The sequence below is a fragment of the Lingula anatina genome, unplaced genomic scaffold, assembly GCF_051362555.1.
Source record: "Lingula anatina isolate TDL-2025a unplaced genomic scaffold, LinAna3.0 unanchor82, whole genome shotgun sequence".
NCBI classification, from domain to species: Eukaryota; Metazoa; Brachiopoda; class Lingulata; order Lingulida; family Lingulidae; genus Lingula; species Lingula anatina.
The window spans coordinates 5875288-5896920 of NW_028257603.1; the positions used below are offsets into that span (position 1 = coordinate 5875288).

General features: G+C 35.5%; 1 protein-coding gene across 2 annotated transcripts in view; it reads left to right on the forward strand.

Annotated features, from left to right (window-relative positions):
- Positions 1 to 21633, forward strand: part of LOC106152827 (homeobox protein Meis1) — a 67965-nt gene that overhangs the window by 3614 nt on the left and 42718 nt on the right. For both annotated transcript variants that reach the window (XM_086998324.1, XM_013526564.3), the window contains exons 6-7: positions 1291 to 1455; positions 15396 to 15522. In XM_086998324.1, the coding sequence (XP_086854450.1) occupies positions 1291 to 1455; positions 15396 to 15522 (292 nt within the window). The remainder of the gene's footprint in view (positions 1 to 1290; positions 1456 to 15395; positions 15523 to 21633) is intronic.

The window sequence follows — 21633 nt, forward strand, 5'->3', positions numbered from 1 at the left end:
AAGTCTACAGCAATTATTTTGATTGTTTTAATTGCACTCAACCAGCCAAAAATAATTAACTAGGCCTCATTGTTGTCTGGTGCCTCCTCTCTTTTGGAAAATTATCACCCCGTGGCCCTAGAATTATGCTGATCACTATCAACCTCAGACACCAATGTGTTTACTTTAGGAATTAAAATTTAAAAGTCAGACTGGTAAGGTAGAACTGAATTTAGCTGTGCACTATTTACCCATGTTCCACATAACTGCAGACTGAAGCCGTTACCCTGGGTTGCCCTGAAGTTTGACATCCCTTTAAACTGTTTGTTTAGTCCCTTCCTTAAAAAATGCACAGCCTACATGAGACTAAATGTAAATGCTCCAGAGAATTAGAAGTTTGCTTTTGGGATTGAAAAACTGGTCTGGTTATTACATGCACAGGCTAATGAACTAGAGCCTTGATAACCAGATGGCCTGAAAAAAATTGCCAGCAGTGCTTGCATTAAAAATCAACGTAACTTAATTGTGGCCCATTTAAATGGGCATATTCCTCTAATAATATTAGTATGGAAATTTGCTTATAATATGCATACTCCAGATAGCGGGAGAAGTGATAATGTGAACAGCAGCTCTCGCCATGCTCGCAATTTTTCTATGCTGCCTTGGGGCGGCACTGGTAGGCTGATCAAGGCTAGAGTAGTACAACAAGCTTATTTCCTGAAATGATAGGTGATAATGAAACAGCAACTGTCTTTTCTAGCCAAAGCCTAGGCTTATTTCATTCAAACATAACTCCCTAATGAGAGATTCAGGAGATTTCCTGTTCGTTGCGGCTATATAGTTCTCAATGTCAGTTTTAGCTATCAGCAGGAAAATACAAAATTACCTCCCCCTTTTGTTGTTCTCATCAATTGGAGAATAATCACCTCTGGAAACCATATTCTTTTCAGTGGACATGGAGCAGAACGTTTAAAATGCTAGTTTTGAGAATTGATAATAACACTCGGGGCACCATATAGCTCTCACCTTTTACCATCGACTACAAAAAGAAGTCACTATAATGGTAGCTGCCAAATTTCCCTAAGAATTGGCCACAGGATTGGGTGGGGGATGCTGTGATTTATTGCAGATATATGTTGAAAATAGAACATGATTGTCAGCTTAAATTAGATTTTATCTGTATCTAGCTTTATAAATTTTTTAATTGAGATTGATTCCCAAAACATTTCTTGTATTAAAAATTAAGCTTTACATGAAATAAACTTTTAGCCACGCTTTTGCTAAATCTCCCAATTTTCTTTATCTTTTCAGGTTCATGAACTATGTGATAATTTCTGTCACCGTTACATCAGTTGTTTAAAGGGGAAAATGCCAATAGACTTGGTAATTGATGAACGGGACACAGCTAGTACCACATCTAAACCCAGTAGTACAAGCACACCCGAACCTCACATGACTGAGCACACGCCTGAAGTGGTAAGTACACAGGAATATGGTTCAAAAATAAATAATGTTACAAAATGAGATACTGAAATGAAATCGTATTAGATATAAGAGTTGGACTAAAAGAAACTATTATATTTGCAATAAAATAGAGTAAGTATTTTAGGTGGGGTATTTAATTTTTTCAAGTTTTGAAAAAACTCAGAATGACATATAATAAGTATAAAATATGTCAAATATATGAAATATAGGTAAAATATGAAGATTTCTTGGGAAGGTTCTGAAAAGCTACATGTAAAAGTTTATGGGTTTTCCTTAAATTAATACTCCATGTAGTGTGGATTTAAAATTCAATAACTTCTAAATAAAAAATAAACAAATGATTAGAATAAGATAAGGAACTAATAAAAAAATAAATAATCAATTTTTTATTTTGACATAATAAACATATTAGGATAATATTTTTAGCACTTATTTTCAAAATGATAGTCGCAGTCTTTGTTTCATCTCTTTGTGCATCTCTCGTTGTTTTCTCTCCACTTGGCTTGAAGTCATGCCCTACGCTTGTATTCCTATAGTAAGAGATGTAATTTATTGCCTCAAGCAGAGCATCATGTGGGCACGAAGTCACATGAGTGTGGCAAAATACTGGTTCTATATGGAAAACAATTTTGTTCATGTCAACTTGTAGTAAAAGCACGTATACAACCCCCAACTCCGTCCGTGGCCTGGCTATATAACCTGAGTATTGGCAAGTTTATCTGGGTCTCATCCTGCTGTATTTGCAGATTGTTAACCAGATTTAGTCTAGATGCACTTGTAGTTTATTGGGATACATACAGCGAGACTTTGTATGACGTGTGAAGTAAGCAGATAATCTTCATTGAGTTTTAATTAAGCAGAAACTGAGCAGTATTTGCCAGTCAATTGTGAAGTGTTAGAGAGTGGAGCAAAATTATACCCTTTCACACACAAACAAAACAGGACGAAAGGAGTGTTATAGTAGTCATTCCAAGAGAGCCTCTCATTAGTCATGAGTATTGTATTAATCTTTTCACCCTCTGGATAACAAAAAATCACTCCCACATCCACCACACATTCTTTATTAGCATTGAGTGTAGGAAGTAGTAGAAAATAGTCGGCGAGTTTCATTATAGTGATTAGTGCTGTATTAATCTTAGCACCCTCAGGATAGAGTTAGATTTGTCCAGTGAATGCCAGATCAATAGCAGCATAAGTTCAGGCAATTCTATGTCATTATACAATCACTTGAAGATTGTTCATTAATTGTATGAGAGACAATTCAGGGTCATATTATGGTGGCCCCTGCTGGCGAGGAACGGCTCCTTTGTGCTTGTCAACGTCAAAGAAAAACTATGACAGTTTCTAGGGGTGCCTATATATCAAAATAACACAATACTGAATCAAACAGCTACATGTGAGAAAGACAAGGTTTATGACTGCAGCTAACTTACAATTAGCCATACTTTGGTGATGGAAATTTTGGCAGCAGAATACCTTGTGACTTAAGTTGTGGCTGGGTTAATTTATTTTGAAAAGGTTATCAAAAATGCAGCTGATTGGTAGGCAAGCTCCCCCCCAGTCTAGATAGGTCAAACACGGGAGACGGTTATCTCCCTCTGAGAGAAAAGGCCCACTTTGGCTGTAAACAAAGAACTTTGAATTTCGGGTCTGCTGACTGCTATAATGACTCTCTTTTGTGCGTACATTTTCTAAAGGTCCTATGAGCCCTGGCCCGCGAATTAGACCTACTTATCAAGATTTCCTAAATTCAATGAATAACACTGATGGACTTAGCATTGTGTAGGAATGGGTCGCCTGAGTCGATTCAGTCTTTTGGTGCGTTCCAAAAATGTTCAGGTTGCTGCCCAATACTAACCATCCACATTTTTATCTCTGCTAGCATTCACTCGATTAGCAATTACTGCTAAGGCATTATATAAAAGACATCTTAGAGTATGAAAGACAAACAGAAACCTGTGCCAATAGCTGCCTTAACAACAACATAGCAAGCTTGTGGTTTTTAATAAGAGGGCTCGGCATTAAAGTGATGTGAAGGGGTACAGAGTGATCATAAAGTGATTCTATTAATGATGATGTCCATTATCTGTTTTGAATTTTACCTCCTCTCTGTTTGTAAACTCAGGTACAGTCAGGATGACATGAGTCATATATTCCAATGGGTTTTGTGTGTTAGCCCAGGCTGTGTGCAAAGTCATAGAAATGCACCCAAATGACTGTCATCTAATTTTAATCATAAAACACATTGTCAGTGGAGGATGAATACGGAATGCGCTTAGGCTGAACTGGGCTTTTGTAAGGCTTTAACCTTGTTTTAGATTCCACACATTTTGTTTCCGTTAAATCTATTCATTAGATGATCAGAGGAAAATTTGGTCATGTATGCATGTGATGGAGTTTTTGATTTAGGGAGATAAATCAGAGATTGTTTTCATCTTTGTCTATGCTGAAATTCTATTTGAAAGTTACCCTGGTCAGTTTTTCCATGTTTGAAAATTGTGAATGAATAATTAATCATGAGAGATCCACATGACAATGTTCTCTGCTGTAAAAGCATGGTCATTATTGAAATGTATAACAAAAGACAGTCAAGATGGAAGTGTATTTAGAATTAGATTTGTTTTCCCTATGCAATCAAATGTAGATTTTTAAAGGTGTTGGTAAAACCACGAGCTAAGCTGATATATTCACGTCTTTGTCACACATATAGACAATTCTGACAGTCGAGCCTGGCTGTTAATTTGTCGGACCACATAACAAGCACCATAAATCAATCTGAGAAGAGGAGCAGTATCGGACATTATAAATGTCTAAGGCATTGACAGTTTTAACAAATAAACATAATTGTCTGACTGGCAAAATCACAATTTATCACTCTAGTGCAGCAGTCAGACATGACACAGGGCCATATTTATGCAGCAGTCGGACAAGTGCTGTTCGCTGTACCCCAAAGGATAAATTACGGTGTTTTAGCAGCCTGTTAGACCCTTTTAACCTCACATTGTATACAATCACAAAACATGTGCCTCTGCCATGTTGGTCTTTGGCCGGGATTTGATTAGATTGGAAGTTCAGAATTTGTTACAAAATTGGGAGGGATCTGTTTATAATGGAAGATTCCCAAAAGTGGGGTCTGCACTTCATGATTATAGGAACAAGTTGAGTCGGCTGGCTGGCGAGGAAGCAGGCAGGCAGACTCAGTGTTGTAGCGTCTGTTTGCGTTGAACAGTTACATTGTTGTTTCCATTGTAGTTCTAAGGCCAAAAGACTATGGATTTTTCACCACTGAGAGAAACTCATTTTAAGCTGGTCTGTGAATTATTTCTGACGGCCTCTCTTGATACTTGTTATTTCAGATTATAGTGAAGCCGTATAGCTTATCGGGATGTTCTTTAGGGAGAAGGCATTTTGCTTGGTATGAATGTCCATTAGAAAGTCAGAAGGGAAAACTTTCTTCACATCAGGAGGAGAAATCTTTTGCTTCACTGTCTAATAGCTATTGAATATGAGGTAAACTGTGGTTAGTATCACACAGGCCTGGCCAGAGACTAGAATTACTTTCCAAGTGAGACAAACAGCATGGGATAAATAATAACTTGTTAACCATGTGGTAAGATTAAAAAATACACCTAAGATGCAAGGATTTATTTTATTTTGGTCCATGATTCTTTATTGGGTCTCAACTCTGGGTTAAAAATCATCAACACTCTTGTTTTCTTATTCCTGTCCAAATTATTGAAAAATTTTCTAGGTGAAACATTCAGAATGTTATTTTATTATTGGCTCACTGACACAAATTTCGATACCAGATAAAAACAGAGAAACCTGCATTTCTCTGGTATAATAATCAGATTAGAAGGCAAGGTTCAAGAATTAATGTTTCTTCTCAGTGAGCTTTTCTCCACTTCTTTAATCTACATTATGAAAAAATCCAATAAAAAGAGAGCCACATTGAGTCACCCCCAGACTCCACCAGCCCAGGTATAACTGTCTGTAGTGAACACACTTGGGCCCAGTGTTTGTGTGCTGTGTTCCCAAGTTCTGGACTAAGCCTGCACCAAGTGTAACAAAAGATATAAGTAGTCATAATCTTAGAATTAACAAAGATCATTGGCATCCCCAAAGTCCCAGGGATGATGTTGTTGTCTTTCTGGTATTATTTCAGGGACTAATTTGGGGTGTTTTGATACAGTTGGGGGACATGGACAAGATGATTATCATCTGCTGTGGACCATAAGACTGTAGTAAATTATATTAGATTAGGTGTTTTTTGTGTTGGAATTGAGATAAAGAAATCTGAATTTGGTAGGATGAGTAGTAGGATGACGGATGTATTAATGAATTTTGTGGTTTTAAAAATGATTATAAAAATCTGACTCCATTACAATGTGTTGCTTGCGCAGTATTTTTTTTCTGGTGACTTAATGCTCTAGGAAAAGAATTATAGAAGGAACTTGTTCTCTTTGCAGTGTTTTTTTTTTCTGGAGACTGTATGCCATGTTTTCTTTTCTTTCCCTTCCGTCTGTCTGACCTACATTGTAGGAGAAGCTGTGGCTGTGCTATAGATAGAAATCAACAGGGAGAAGGGGTAGTCTGATATTGAGGTATTGCACCTCTACTACAAAGAAATATGTGATAATTTGGTGCCATAAGTCAATTTGGATCTATTTCAATTGTATTAAATGTTTAGGTCTTGTGTTTTACTATAAGGCACCAAAGGAGGCTATCAAAGATCAGCAGATTATATTGTGGCTATCAAGCCAGTGTTTGTGTACAATGACTGTAATTCTATTTACTTGTCTAAATGATATGGATGCTAATAGAACGCTTAATGTGGTAAGCTGCAACTATTCCTTGAATTTCCTCAATATTTATTTAACAAATTGCAACCCTAACAAAAACGGCTAATACTATTCATAGCTGTCTGTGTGCCTCAGATTAACACAAAGAACATTACGGTCTCTGTGGACCCACAGTTTAATCAGACGTGCGCTCCAACATTGTGGGGCCCCGGAAAAAATCCTAAATGCAGAGACAGAAGATCTGTTAAGTCCCCTATCAGTTTGATACTTTCAAATTGAAAATGGCTGGAAACATTGGTCACCAGAGATCACAACATTGACCTGCAATTTTAATTACAAATATTTGCCCGAAAATGTCATCTCCTAACACAGTTTGGTTCATGGCTCGATATCATATGATTAAAGCAATTCCCAGGACTGAGGGCAGATTCTAACTGTAAATGCAGTGCAAGTTAATTTCTGAACAAAAGACTGATTCATAGCAGAAATTGCCTTTCATTAGCAGTGTTTAAAATCTGAATGGGAGATGTGTTTCAAAATGGCAAAAAGATGTATTTTATGTAGGGACTTTGACGTTATTCATAACAATGTGTTCTACTTAGCAGTGCAGAAATTTGAATAATTATATTATTTTCGTCCTACAATATAATATGGAGTAAATTAGATCACACTCATTACAGAGTATAAACCCATCACTTGAGAGAATTTGCTGAGCACCAGCGTACAACCATTCATGAAAGCTTAATAACAGGAAAAGCCACTTTTATGCCTCTGTATCCATTTCACATTAAGGCACCATCTCGATGTGAGGGAAGGATTATCTAGCCTAAAGATGGAAAAACTGTTCACACAGCAAGTGGAATTTGTGTTGTAGTTGTAACCCATAGTGATGAATTTATAATACATAAATCATGCCACTGAGAGGCACTATTATTTTCTCCATCTTAAAGTAAGAGTCCCTTCTCATCTTTTCTCCATTTGCATTCAGGGATAATTGCTTATATCATGCGTAGAAATGATATGTAGTTTTGTAATTTTAATAATATAAGTCATGGTTGCGGTTTTTCTTACCATTTACCATGGTGAATGCACATACAATGAATCCATCAATTACTCTCTACTTTGTTCGGTGAAATATGTAGTGTATTGACAGTGTCAGTATATTCATGTGTATTTATTCCTTAGATGGACCGATGCTGAGAACGGCCATTTTGCTTTCAGTGCCACCTATGATTGTGCGTGTATGCATTGGACTGGTCTCGGCACTCGGTAGTTTGAACACACACCAAGACCTCCAAGCTCCGTCATTCAGGGTTCCAGTTCACTGAGTTCATCTTGACCTTGACCTTGACCTTCATTCGGATTGCAGTCTGGCTACCTGAAAACTCGTGAGATCTTTTTCAAACATCGATTTTTCTACTAAAAACTTACCCATAATTTTTCTTCTTTTTTTTCTTCATGTGAAAATCATTACTTACTTGGAAGTAATGACTTGGAAAGAAATCTCATCTGACTTTTTTATGAAAATAATAATAACTGTGTTTTGTCTTCTAATGTTGTTGGCCGCATTTAATGGACCCAATCTGACGGCATCTTACCACAGATGGCCCTTCTTTGCATAGCAACGTGAGATGTATTTATAACATTTGTTGACTGCATGCATCGTTGCTAACATAATTCATGTTTCCATGGCAAATATCTTGCAAAAAGGAATCTGTGCAATGCTTTTTGAAAGACAAAAAAAAAAAAAAAAAAGAGAGAGAGAAAAAAATCCCATGGCACAGGGTCTGTGTGCGCCATCATTCACTCTGATTCCTGGACTGGATAGAAATCCCTGTGACAGGATATTGTGCTTGAGGAGCAACGGGAGAGACTGACTGCTAGAGACTAAAGTTTTTGCAATCTATGCAGACTTAAGCTTTTCTGTACTACTAAATTCATGTGGATGTGCAATGCAGGCAGACAGCTGTACCTAAAGTGTAGTAATGGTTAGAGTAGTGAGTGTTGCGACTGTTTTTTAATGTGGAAGACCTCCCTTGTTGCTGGTATTGTCACTCTTTCAAGCTTTCCTCTTGTTTGTCATATTTTGCCTGTCTAAAACCAACTTTTATGAAAAAAAAACTTTTATCAAGATCAGGTAAAACAGTGGAGGTGTGGTGTGGAGGAGGAATACCTTTGATTCTTGCCTGATTTTCACATTTGACAATTGACATTGAGGAGAGCAGGCAAAGAAGCAATTTCAGTTGTTCAGCCTCCTTTTGATGTTCTCTTTGATAAGAATGAGTTTTCTGTTAAGAAGTGACAAGGGGAACAGAACCCCTTCCCTAACCTTTCTAGTCAGGTCATGCAAGACCAATATATGCTAATTTTAATGGTGCTATGGGGCCCCTCAGGTAGCCATTTTGGAGTCACGCAGGAGGCGGCTGCCTTCCATTACGCAACTTTTTAAGAGGATTCATATATTCTGTTTTACCTGGGTTCACACCCCATTTTATTGTTTAAAAATTATATAAGATACCATCTCATCTCTATTGGTCATGTGCTCATTGTTTTGTATTTAAAATTAGCAGGAGAATTTTTGTAAGAGATGTTTTCTGTTTCTTTTTCATTTCTTTTTTTTTTATTATTTTGGCAACTAGGTTAAAAGGTAATATGCAGAGGTATCAATATGAATTTGTATTAACTATGAAAGACTATTTGAAGATTTAAAGCAGGCGACATGTGTGCAACTCACTAAGACTTGCCAAATGATTTATTACTACCAGGTTTATAATCTTGCCAACTTGTTGGAATATATGAAAATGAAATGTTTTCACACCAAAGATAATAGTTAATTTGGTTAATTTATTTGGTTCACAGTTTAGTCTTATTAAAACTTACAGTTATTTTATAGTTATTATATCATTCTCAATTTTTTCTAAGACTGGTGGCTTACATTTGATCTTTGTAGGAGATTAGATTTTATTTTTTATTTTTTTGGCTCAAGAGGTCATCCAAGATGAAAAAATGCTTATATCCTACTTATTATTATTTGCAAATAAAATGTATATATGAGTAATAACAAATGACTTTATTGAGTTGTTTTCTTTTTGGTCACACGTGTATATTTCAAGATGACAGAGTATCCCCCTGTAGGAAATAACACCTAGAAATTACCACCAAGATGTATGTGCATTTATCATGGTACCAACTACACGTATTTATTATACTAAAGATCACTTAACTAATGCAGGTCATAAATTGAACTGAGAACCAATTGGTTTCTGTAGTTATGACATGAAGAGGTCAATAAACATATTCAGGTAAAAGAATAAAAAAACTATTTTATTTATTTTCACAAAAGGTTCGGCAAAACAAGTCAACATGGATAAGATGTATGGAAATTGTTTTTCAGTCACAATAGCTTATTTGCAAGCTGTGCTGATGGTGATATATGATGGTTAATCTGACCTTTATTAATTAGTCCAGGTCTCTGTTGGAAGTTACAGTATTGTTAGAATGAATTGTGTTACATTGGATTTGTTGCAGCCAATAAATCATGGTCATGTCTGTTTGTATTATCCTTGACCAGAAGAAAACGGACCTGGACAGCTATTTGCTTTGATTATCATAATGGGGGATGGAAATTGATTTTGATATTTCTGCTTTTGCCAGCTGGTTGTTGGGAGAGATGTAGTTGGAGAAGCTTCGAAGGGAGTATTGATAATTTTCTTTCGTCCCTTCTGCCAAGATTTGTGAAGCATATCTTTGTGTTTATTATTTATTGTTGTATGTTCTTTTGTGGAAAGAAAAAGAAGAAAAATACATTGTATCCTAATCAGTGAGCTAGTTTGGAATATTTTTATTATATTATTATTTGATTTAAAGTGAAAACTATATATATATATATATATATATATATATATATATATATATATATATATATATATATATATATATATATAAGAAGAGGAAATAAAAAAAAAACTAAATTGCATCTCTTTGCGGAAAAATGTTAGAAGGAAATAATTTTGATAAGAAATGGTAATGGTTTATAGGAAAAGGCAAGTTAATGTCTTTTCATTTCCTTATCTTTTTCCTGAATATCTGGAAATTGTTTTGATTTCAAAAGTTAAATTAAGAAAAAATTCCTCAAACAGAAACAAAAAAGTAAATTTGCAAGATGTGATTGAATGCAGGAGTTATTTTGAACATTTTAAATGTGATATCAATATTAGGATTCCATTCATTCTTTCACAATTAATTCATTAACACAGACACCAGTTCCAATTAGGAAAGGTTCAGCTGAGGGTAAGCTTTTCCAATGCTGTTCTAAATCACTCGCTTATCAATTTATTTACCCATACTACCCCACTGGTAGTAAGGGCCATTGCTAATCCATGATGGAACAGCCGAGTTTAACTCTGTAGAAATAGGCAGAAAAGCACATAATAATAATAATTCCTCAACCAGGGGTTAGGATGATCTCATCAAAGGAATTTGTTGTGTATACATGGTTAAGTAACCACCAGGGGGCGATCTCCTGTCCACTATAATTAAGGCTGGTTGAACCCACTCCATGTGATAGGCACAAAATTATTAAAATAACTTCAGACCCCAACATCAACATTCTTTGGGTTAATTTGTGATCCCCCTCGCCTCAGGCTGTGCACCCTTGAGTGAAGTCAGCTGTTATAAGATGCTCTAATACAAGAGATCCTCCAGGGCCAGTGGACCCCTTATCTCCCATCTATTGCGTAATATCCCAGCCCCAAACCAGATATCAGCAGCTATGGAGGAGTAGTACTGCTTCCTCCTTGCCCGCCCAGTTGCTTGGTGATGAAAACTTTAATGGGCTTACAATGAACCTTGATTTGCTAGACTGGGGCTCGTTAACCTGGAGAGATGGGGGCAGATTACAGCATCCTTAGGTCAGGTTGCACCATTTAATTGAAGGTGTGTGCTGATAGGGGCCATGGCTTTGATGTCCCACTTCCTCAGCTGATCTGCTTGGTGATAACGGGATGTTATGAGGGAGATGGAATGCTTCTAATGACGCCTGCCTCATTCTCCAGGGACAAGGTGTTACTAGTGGTCGGGTGGCCAAGATGATGATTATTTTTGAAATTTAGTTAATAGACTTAAGATTATTTTGATGATGTTTGGACAGCAGATCTTCTGGAGGTTATTTAATTGACGAGACCTTGAGGGAAACTATTAACAGATGATTATGTTGAAATTTCAGTAAACGGGATTAAAATCTCTTTTGTAGCCTTTGGGACAGTTTTTTTTCTTTAGTATTTTAATCTGGCACACAATTTATACTTAAAAGTTCAGATGTTTTTTACCACAAAATGTGTGTAGATCATTATTTGTCTACTTGCTGTGATGTACATTGTGGCTGGTTTAATCTTGATTTTGTTGATATGGTTAACCAGACGGAGTTTATCATAATCTCTGGACTTATGAATTACTCAATATTTTTTAAGTAAGTCATGCAAAAAAAAAAAAAAGATTTTATTACATGAATTTTTTTGTAAGCAAAAGCACCACAGAAATGGTCAGCAAAAAATAATGAAATTAAAAGAAATAATGAGTAAGTAAATTAACTAATTAACAAACATAGCAGTAATGCCAATGACACATGAAATAAAGATATTGGAAATAAATTGAAGAGAAAAAAATAAGAAACAGATCTTAGAAGTTTAAAATATGCAAGACAATTATGTAAGTAAGTGTAAAAAAAACTTATGTTTAAAATATTCTCAAAAACCAGTATGTGACTCTGATTGAAACTGTAGGTAAGAGAGATAAATATGAATACACCACAACTTATTAAAAAAAAGAAAAAAAACTTGTGCATACATCAAAAATATTCTCAGAAACCAGCATGTGAATTTAATTGATACTGTTGGAGGTAGGTGAGAGAGAGATGAATATGTGTGAATGTGTTATGTTGTTAGCCATAGTAGGACACCAATGTGATCCATCAGATGGCTGTCATGTTCACTGTTGTCCCCCTTTCAATCTAACTCCTTCATATATATAAAGTGCTTTGGGGAATTGTCATGAGGAAGGCTTGATGGCCAGTTCCCTTTACAGCTTATGTCTAGAACTGATATTCTTTTCTCTTGCTCTGGAGATATTTTAATTAAAATTTGATTGTATGTTCTCTTTTCTGTTGTAAAGTTATTTTTCTATTTTGATTTTTATTTAAATATATAATTATGATTTTTTATGACAGATTGCCATACCTAAGCATGTATTTATTTATTTATTTATTTATTTATTTATTTATTTATTTATTTATTTATTAGTGGTGCATTCAGCAAATTTCACACAGCACTTAAGAATGTAAAAATATTAAGAATACTGAAAATTCCATAAAACTCCAATATTTTACACCCCTCAACATTTTTATCATTAATTCATTGGGATATTTGTTTTTCCATAAAACTTTCTTATGTCATTTGTGTAAATGTGAACATTATACGATGCTAGAAATGGCCCTGTGCCTATAGAATTTTGACATGGACATATTTTCTGTATCTCACATGATAAATCTGGCATCAACCTTTGGACAAGTTGTTCTTTAAGCCATTGCCGCGAGTTGACCTTTTGTGTGCCTAATGAATAGTTAGGGTCTACTGCCTTTCCATCTGTTTGATTCATATAGAATAAACAAAATGTGGAATTGTTAATAGGTGATAAGTTAAAGCTAGGGTGCACTTTTTTGTATTTTAATTAATATAAATTTTAATTTAAAGCTAGGGTGCACTTTTCTTTGTATTTTAATTAATATACATTTTAGTTGTGTTTAGATGGAAAAAGGTAGGTGCAAGTTAATAATTTGCAAGTGATAAATGTATATGAATTTTTATGCTCAATCTTTTAAAATTATTTTTTATCAGTCATTTGAATATTTGTTTCAGTACCAATTTCTATGAAATAACTGCTATAACTCAATTATACATTATCTGGAAAAATTTCAACATTACAAAAAAACTTCCATTTTCTAAATAAGCAATTCCCTATTATATTTTTATGTGAAGAAAAATAATTGGACCAATGATTTTGCTTTTAACTTTTGAACATTTTTTTTCATCTGGCTGGTAGCTAGATCAATGGCTAAGCAACATGACTTTATGTTTTTACATGTCATTTTTATCAACAATCTTTAAAAGCTTTTAAGAGGCAAAAAAGTCCCATTAAAAGAAATCAGAATTCCTTTGTGCTGCTTGAAATATCCTGCAAGGAAACAATAGAACTCTATCTAGCAGCAGATTACTTCCTTCATTCTTCCCCTGTTGTACTTATATGACTTCCTCTGGTAGTTCCAAAGCTACTTTGAATTGTATATTTAAACATTAACATAAGCACCACTCACAATAAAAAAATGTGTATCTGCAGCAAGTTAGTATTGTATTTAATCCAATTCAATGGTTTAATTAACTTGACTTTTCTCACTTTTGTTTGCATTTTACAACTTTGATTTGAAAGCTGTCTCAGTCTGAATTGGAATTTAAATTTTGGTAATTTCAAAACAAGTTGATTTGGTCTGGTTCAGGTCATGTTTATTGTTTTAATTTTGGTGATTTGTATACACAAAGCCAGTCTGTCTTAAACCCCTTGTGTTCTATGCAAATAGCAATTTATACTAAAACATTATGTCAGAATGTCATAACATTGAATAAAATTACAACAGTAGCTGTAAAACAGTCTCACTCCAACCACCAATAGGAACTGAGCGGAAACTTTTCTGCATTTGTCGAAGTAAACACAGGCATTGGAAAAAGCGTGTGAGGCTTTATTTCTCAAATAGAGAAATGACTACAATTTCATGCTCATTCTTCGGTGTGATGGCGGAAGTAACTTAAGCTTAGAACCCCAGTCTGATTATGTTGTCCCTTGTGGCTAGAACAATACTGTGGCATCATCAGGGCTGATTAGGGGAACATGTAACACCTGCAGTTTCTGTCTGCTTGACAACCTGTTTTTGTTGCCCGAGAGCCAGTGATTGTCTCCCAGTTTCAGCGGGACGTGAACCGCGGAGTGTTTTACTGAATGACAGAAGGCAAATCTCAGCCAAAATATCTTGTTCTAGGTTTCTTGACTGATATTTTCTCGGCTGTTCTTCCATGTCTGCCTCTGGTGCAACCAGAGGACATAAGTTCATAATTTTCCTTTCTTAACCCAGTCAAGATGATTGATAACTGAATGGGGTGAATTATGTACTACTGATAGTTAGGGTGTCTTAGGTTGTATATCTTATTGAAAAGTTGTTGGGCATTTCATTTTGTGTTAGCTACACCACATCTGCAGAGCCATATGCTCTTGTTTTCAAATTGGGGAAAGGGGGAAAAATAGTACTGACCAGCATTTCGCCACAAGGTAAAAACCATATTTCTACAATAAGGTGAGTTAAAGTTGACTTTTTTTGTTCAGATTTTTGACCTGAGGGGCTTAAAATTTTGTATTGACTCAAAACCCAAAATTGGACAGATTCTGAAAATAGTATAAATATGTATGTGTTTAGAGAGCGAGACGCTAAGATGAACTCAGTGGAAAAAGTCAACAATGATTGAGCTCCACCCCTCTCTATCTCTTGACGCACTACTGCCGCTATGTTTGCAAATATTGACTAAATGATAAAGTTTCGGTTGGGGGGAGAATTTAACCCTTTGTTTCTACAAACATGAAAAACTGTTAAATATGGAAAAGGTAACAGCAGAATATGATTAAACTTTTACTGAAAGTATTTGTAATTTTTATTAGAGAGGGATTATCTGAAAAATAAGATGCCAGTTTTGATAAAACCCGGTTATGCAAACAAGCAACCAGCAACTAAGCTGAAAACATTTCTTTAATTTGTGGTTGGAATTAATGATGTTTTGACAACCCAAAAAAGTAGATAAATTTTTTGCATCGATCTTATTTTACATCTTTGCTAAAAGGATAATAGTGGGATAAACAACTCTAAAATTCATGACATTTGTAATGTTATCCCTTTTGTGAATTTTTTCATTAAAAATGTCACATTTTATGAATGAATAACACTATAGAAAACAAAAGTCAAATTTCATTATTTCCAAAAGAAGTTATTTCTAACATTTTCTTCATGATTTTCTCACAAAATCTGCCATATTTCAGAGGCCGCCGTCTCAAGGACTTACGTTTCCCCAAGCAGACGATGCTCAGTCCACAAACTCTGCAGACACGCCGGGACCCCCAGGCTCCAATCTCAACTCACAAAACCTGGACAACAGTAGCGAAGCAGGTAAGAAACCATACACACATACACACTCATAATTTTATGCAAAGACATGAACATCAAGTAGAAATGATTCCACCTTGCTCCTGAAATCTGCAATATGTAGTCAACAAAGATGAGTATTTTTTGTTATGAACTGGTCAGTTTTGATTGAACCTTTGATTTGTTATTATAACAAGGGTCTGCTGTATTCCATGAATTTAGGTTTAAATACTTTATGGCAAAAATTAATGATAGGATTTGTAGCAATTATAAATAAATAAATAAATCAGGTTAATTAGGTATGAATTAAAAAGTAAACTATATTTAGCAAAAATTTTGATATTAAACTGAAGACTGCAAATAAGTGAATTTTACTCTTCCCAGTTGAATTTTTAATAAGTGTATGCTGTAGTAAAGCAGTCAACAGGTAATTTTTTTTTCATTTTTCACTTCTGTAAATTTAAGTTTGTCGTGAGAAACAGTTATTTGGTACTACCCAACCCCAAATCAAAGATGATTATCATGCCATTGACACAAGCTGGGGGAATGTCGCGGTGATGAACTGAGAGAGAGAGAACCCATGACAGTGATAGGGCTTACAGACCGCATCACAGGGAACAGGGTAGTTTACACAGGGAACAGGTATTCCCCTGTCACCCCCCCCCCCCCCCCCCCACACACACACACACACACACACACACACTCCTCTCTCTAATGTGAAAGTGTATGACACACAGGTTCACAGACAGTGATTATAGATATATTGGCTTGATATGAAAACATATTTATTTATAAACCTAGAATCAAATCTTCAGGTGGTGAAAAATAATTTAAATGTAAATATGAAATGGAAGTGACTGTCATTAAAGTTTAGAAAAAAATTCAATTTGGGAGGTTATCTTATTAAATGGGTTGCAGGGTACTTAGCAATATGCTTAAGAATGCAAGGAAATTTTATCTCAAAATTAAAATCTCAAGTAGATATGAAAGAGGAAGAAGTGATAGTCTGTAAATGATAAGTTTGAGTGTCCCCCACAAGTGAGAATACACGGGCAATGTGTCACAGTAAACTATGGACATCCCACACCAGTGAACAGCCCCTCTTCTGAAAATCTAATTCTCTTTTATCAAAGGTGACGTGAACAAGCACTTGCTTTTCAAAGACCCATCTGAAATGCATTTTTATTCATTGTAAAGCATATGTGACAATGTATTACAAAGTACACATATTGACTTTGGATGAAGTAGCTATCTACTGCGGAATGGTACCCTGTCGCCATGATTAATGTGGAAAACCGGCCTGACTTAGATCAAAGAGAACAGGACCGAAGCATTCTTTCCAAGCCAGGAACCAAAACTTGAAATGGACTGCAGATAAGAAAGTGTGAAAAGAAAAACGATTTTGCAAAACTGATTAGAAGTTTTATGCGCAGTTTACTTATGATAATGATAAAAAGGTCGGGTGAGAAAGAGGAAACAAGCATGGTGTGAAAGAAATGTTCCATACTACATTTTCTCAACAGCTTAGATTTGTCTGGATTGACAACTCTTCTGTGTTTATAAAACTGCCTCACCCTACCCTTGAAACACTTTTACATATTTCTAAAAAATAATTTTCTAACAAAATTACTTAATTTAATTTCTTTTAAAAAATTCATCCTGGGGAATTTTTAAAGAAAAAAATTTGTAAGATTTATGCAGAAATATTAATTGTACACTCTGTTACTGGAAATAGGACAGATGAATTGAGTTGTAGATTTTTACAGTGACATATACAATATGTTGTTTCAATACTATAATATCTCGCAGCCTCTTCACACCTGGATTGCAGCACGTTGTCGATGATAAATAGGCAACAGTTTGTGCCACAATTACAGCCAAAGGCGCGAAAAATTGCTATCTCGATACCTTACTTCACATGTTTGTGGAATGTTCCTAGGATATAGAAATGAAGTATGGGGCAGATTTTCCATTGGACCAGATGTTAATTTGAGGGACACATTTGCTACAAAGGTAACCTGACAAATTGCTCCATTGAAATATAAAATACTGGACCTAATTAAACACCTGTTCCCCCTCTAAAACACCATCTATTATTGAAGATGATGGAGGGAGGTGGCCCTAACACATTGCACTTCCATGGTAACACCCAAAAACATGGGAGGTCTGCCAGAAAAGTTTTTTCCCCTCTCTCTTTTTCATGTAGAGCAGGTTTATTCAAAACCATATTTATTCAGATATTTTGTTCAGCAGAATAGCGCTGTGTTTATGTTTTGATTCAAAGCTGTGTCATTTTAAGTTTTTATAGCAAAGTTAAAATCTTGATGGAAATGAAATGAAACTTGTGCTATGTTTGAATGTTTTTATCCAGAGATTTGTCAGACATATTGGTAGTTAACTGGCTGTGTGGCAGTTCACTTCATTCTGATATTTAGGTACTTATCATTTCTTGGGCTGACAGATTTTTTAGTTATTCTTTTTGAGGAAGTACACAAAACAAGAAACGGCACATTTATCTCATCACAGTAATTTAACTGAAGCTGAAGAATTTTTCAGTAGGTTGATCAAATTTTTTTGAAAGGTCAGGTTCCAGTAAGAAAGAGGTACAACTTTTGTGGCAGCCATTATTTATCACCAACAGGTGGATACCATGCACATACAACTTGTCTGCTTTGTGCATTTTTATTTTTCCATGTATTGAAAAAATATAAATTGATCGATCAAGACGTGTGTTTTGGCAATTTACAGTTGCGCTTAAGGTAATGTGATTGATTGGGATTCATGGACTAGCAGTTACCATAGTTTCAGTCAAGCTCGAACTTCTTATCGCTTTATTTTATGGAGTGCTTTGCTAATGCAAACTTTTGTTAATAATTTTTGATGGGGCAACTAGGAACGAACTCCTGTAGTTTTAGGTAAAAGGATACCCAGTTATCATTTTAAAATCTTGAGAAGTAATACCTGACAATTTGCATGACTTTGCTCAAAGTTGAGCCTATATACAAATCCTTTATAGTGCATTGCACTGACTAAAAATATAACAGCACTTTTTTCTCACGAAAGAAAAAAACACTACCTAATAAATATGAAAGTTAGGTTTAAAAAAACTAACATGGTGTAATTTCTTTATTTGTGTAGAAAGTAAAGTATTAAAAATAGTAAAAGTTCAGTTGAGATCACAATTTGGACAAATTTATTTCACCCAAACCAAATTTCTAAATTTCACATCTAACCTGTAAAGAATACTGTCTCCTAAAAAACCATCGGAGCAGATATCCGCTTGGCTTTGTGTGCAAGGAAATTCTTGGAACAGAGAAAATTCTCAATATTCTTGCTGCAGCAGATGCAAACAGAAGTGGAAATACCTGGGAAGAGGTTCAGATCGCAGACCGGGATAAGGAGGATGAAATTACAAGTTAATGAGATTGTTTGGGGTTTGCCAGTTGTTCTCTACTAAGCGTGGACAAAATAGGAAGCCGTACACAGTGTTACAAAGTGCAAACTGGCCAAGGACTTGGGAGGGGGGGGGGGATATTAACTGAACTAATGCTTGTCATAGAATTAGAATTTTAAATTTTGCTAGGAACAAAGGTTGGGGACAGTCAACTTTGTTTCATGGACCTTTAGTTTTAAACGACGTAAATTATGTTTGTGTCTCTCGCCAGAGACATCCTTGACTTCTCTTTAAAAAGCAGACAAAAAAGTATATATTTTTGGTAACTACAATTTACAAATATCATTATTCTTGAAGATGATCGATATGGCTCTTCACTTTATACAGAAAAGCTTCTTTGATGGTCTCTGTTGAAACTGTAGGCTAAAACAAAACAATTCCGTTTACTAGAGTTTAATGATGCTTTAGATGATGATAAATTTCACTTTACCATCTCCAAGTTACAATAGGTGTGCAGTTATACCTTCAAATGATGATGATAAATTTCTCCTGGTAGACCTGTTGCAGTGAGTGCCCTCTAGTGTCAAAATTGTCTGCGTCTGCCTCTCTTGTCATGACCCCTCGTACTTACCATGTTCTGAGAGTAAATAGATAGGACATTGCTGCTCATTTCATGGGGCAATCCATGGAGATTACTAGTTGATGGAATTTGCAAGTCAAGTGCAAAAATATCTCTTAGAAAAATATCATATTTATATGCGCAATTGTGGCGACAGATCACATTGCTCATTACTAAGAGACTAAGGCCTTCTGCAGGGGATAAAAAAAATTAATAACCTCTAAGACACAATTTCTGTCGCTTTCATTTCTAAAGTTCATACTCATACTCTTGACATTCAAGTGGCAATTTTTATGATGAAATTGTGTATCTTTAAAAGTGATCTTTTTTATTTCCCCCTTTAAGTTAAACCTTTGGGGACTAACTGAAATGAGAGTGGGTTGAAGAAGGTTAGATAGCCAGACTAGAAAACCATGTAGTCAGTCAACCAACTCAGGTAGCCCTCTGTCCTTCTGTTTCTCTTGAAGCAAAGATACTGTTGATAGACATCCAACCTCAGACCAGCGATGTTCATACAAAATTTGATGTTTATCCATCTCGCGCATCCTGTCATTAGCTTTATAACTTTGTGGTACTTTGCACAAGCACAATACAAAGGCATTTTTTCCCTCAGCATCTCAGTGTTGGTTGTTGAAGAGAAAAGCCTGCTGTTTACTTTATCATCAAAAACCATGCTTTGTGGCTCTATTCAACGCCTTTCTCCACTCCATTAACCTTTCATAATATTCTTCAAATTAGAAATCATTTAATGGGCAAAATGGAAAAGGGGCTCTCCCTATATGCTGCTGATTTTTTATGTGGCTTATAAAAGCTGCGGCAGAACGTCAGCAACAGTTAGTAGAGCAGAAAGATAGGAGTACTTCATGGCTGGGACGGGTAATATGAGACGGCAAATGTTCTTGCAGTTTTAGCATTTTTGAACAGAAAATGGGCATGAAGCAGACATCAGACATACCAAAAGTAATTAAGAATTTTGGCGGCTGAGGATTTTCCCCAGTAATAGGGACAGAATATTAAAAAATCTCTAATCCAACTTAGAGGGCACAGGATTTTGAAAAGACCAGTCGTCAGCACTCAAATTCCAAATGTGTCAGTGGGGAGATATCTGCGTATTCCAAGGTTTATCATCAGCATGTTTCACATGCATTTCCTGTTAGAATACTTTTTGGTTATTACTTATCCTTGTTATCTTATCTTGTTAGCTTTCTTTTTATTATACTCTCTTTTTCTCTCTCTCTTTCTCTCATGCTATCCCTCCTCCCTCTGTGCCGATCTAAGATTTTTTAATAGCTGATCTTTGTTGCGGCATCCGTCCTGGATGTAGCTAGTGTAACCCCTGCTGTAGGTTATCTGTGTTACCAACCCTGCTATCTTGTAGTTTAGTGATGTACAGAGATTTCTATCCTTGCTTATCATGGACCATGTCATTTCCAGCCACTGTGTCAATAAGACCAGGAAAATTAATGTCATTTTGAAATTCTGATTTCCTTTTACGATTTCCATTTCTTTTTTTTCTTTCTTCTTTTATTTCTTTTCTTTTTTTATTTTGGCTGATGACTTTGATTTGAGTGCATTGCCCACTTTATATGTGATGCCTTCAGATCCGTTGCCCTTGTGAATTGGAGAAATCGAAATTGGAATCTGGCTACCTTGGGACTGGCTGGTCAGGCTCTATACCAGTATAGACACTTGGTTCAGTGTATTGATTTTGTACTGTCAAAGTCAACATTATCTCCTTTGCTGAAAAACAAATAACTGAGAGGGCCTTCAACGATAAAACCTCAGAATGATTAATTATCCAACATCTTAACGAGTCATTAAAGGATTAATTAACAGATCTCTCCCTCATTCTGACTGTTTTTATAGTCGTATCAATACCAGAGATGCAATAGGAATTTTAATTAAATTGAGAGGCCAACAAAAACTGATAGATACAAAGGTAATATTTTCACGTTGAAGGAAATTCAACATGCCCTCATGACCTTAGTCTGTCACTGTTGGCAACTCTAAGCCATTACCCCGATATTATCATCAGATGAATTTGGATGTAAATCACACACAAAAACCCAGTAATAAAATTTTTGAGATATGTCCATTGATAAATTGTATGCGTTTCTATTAT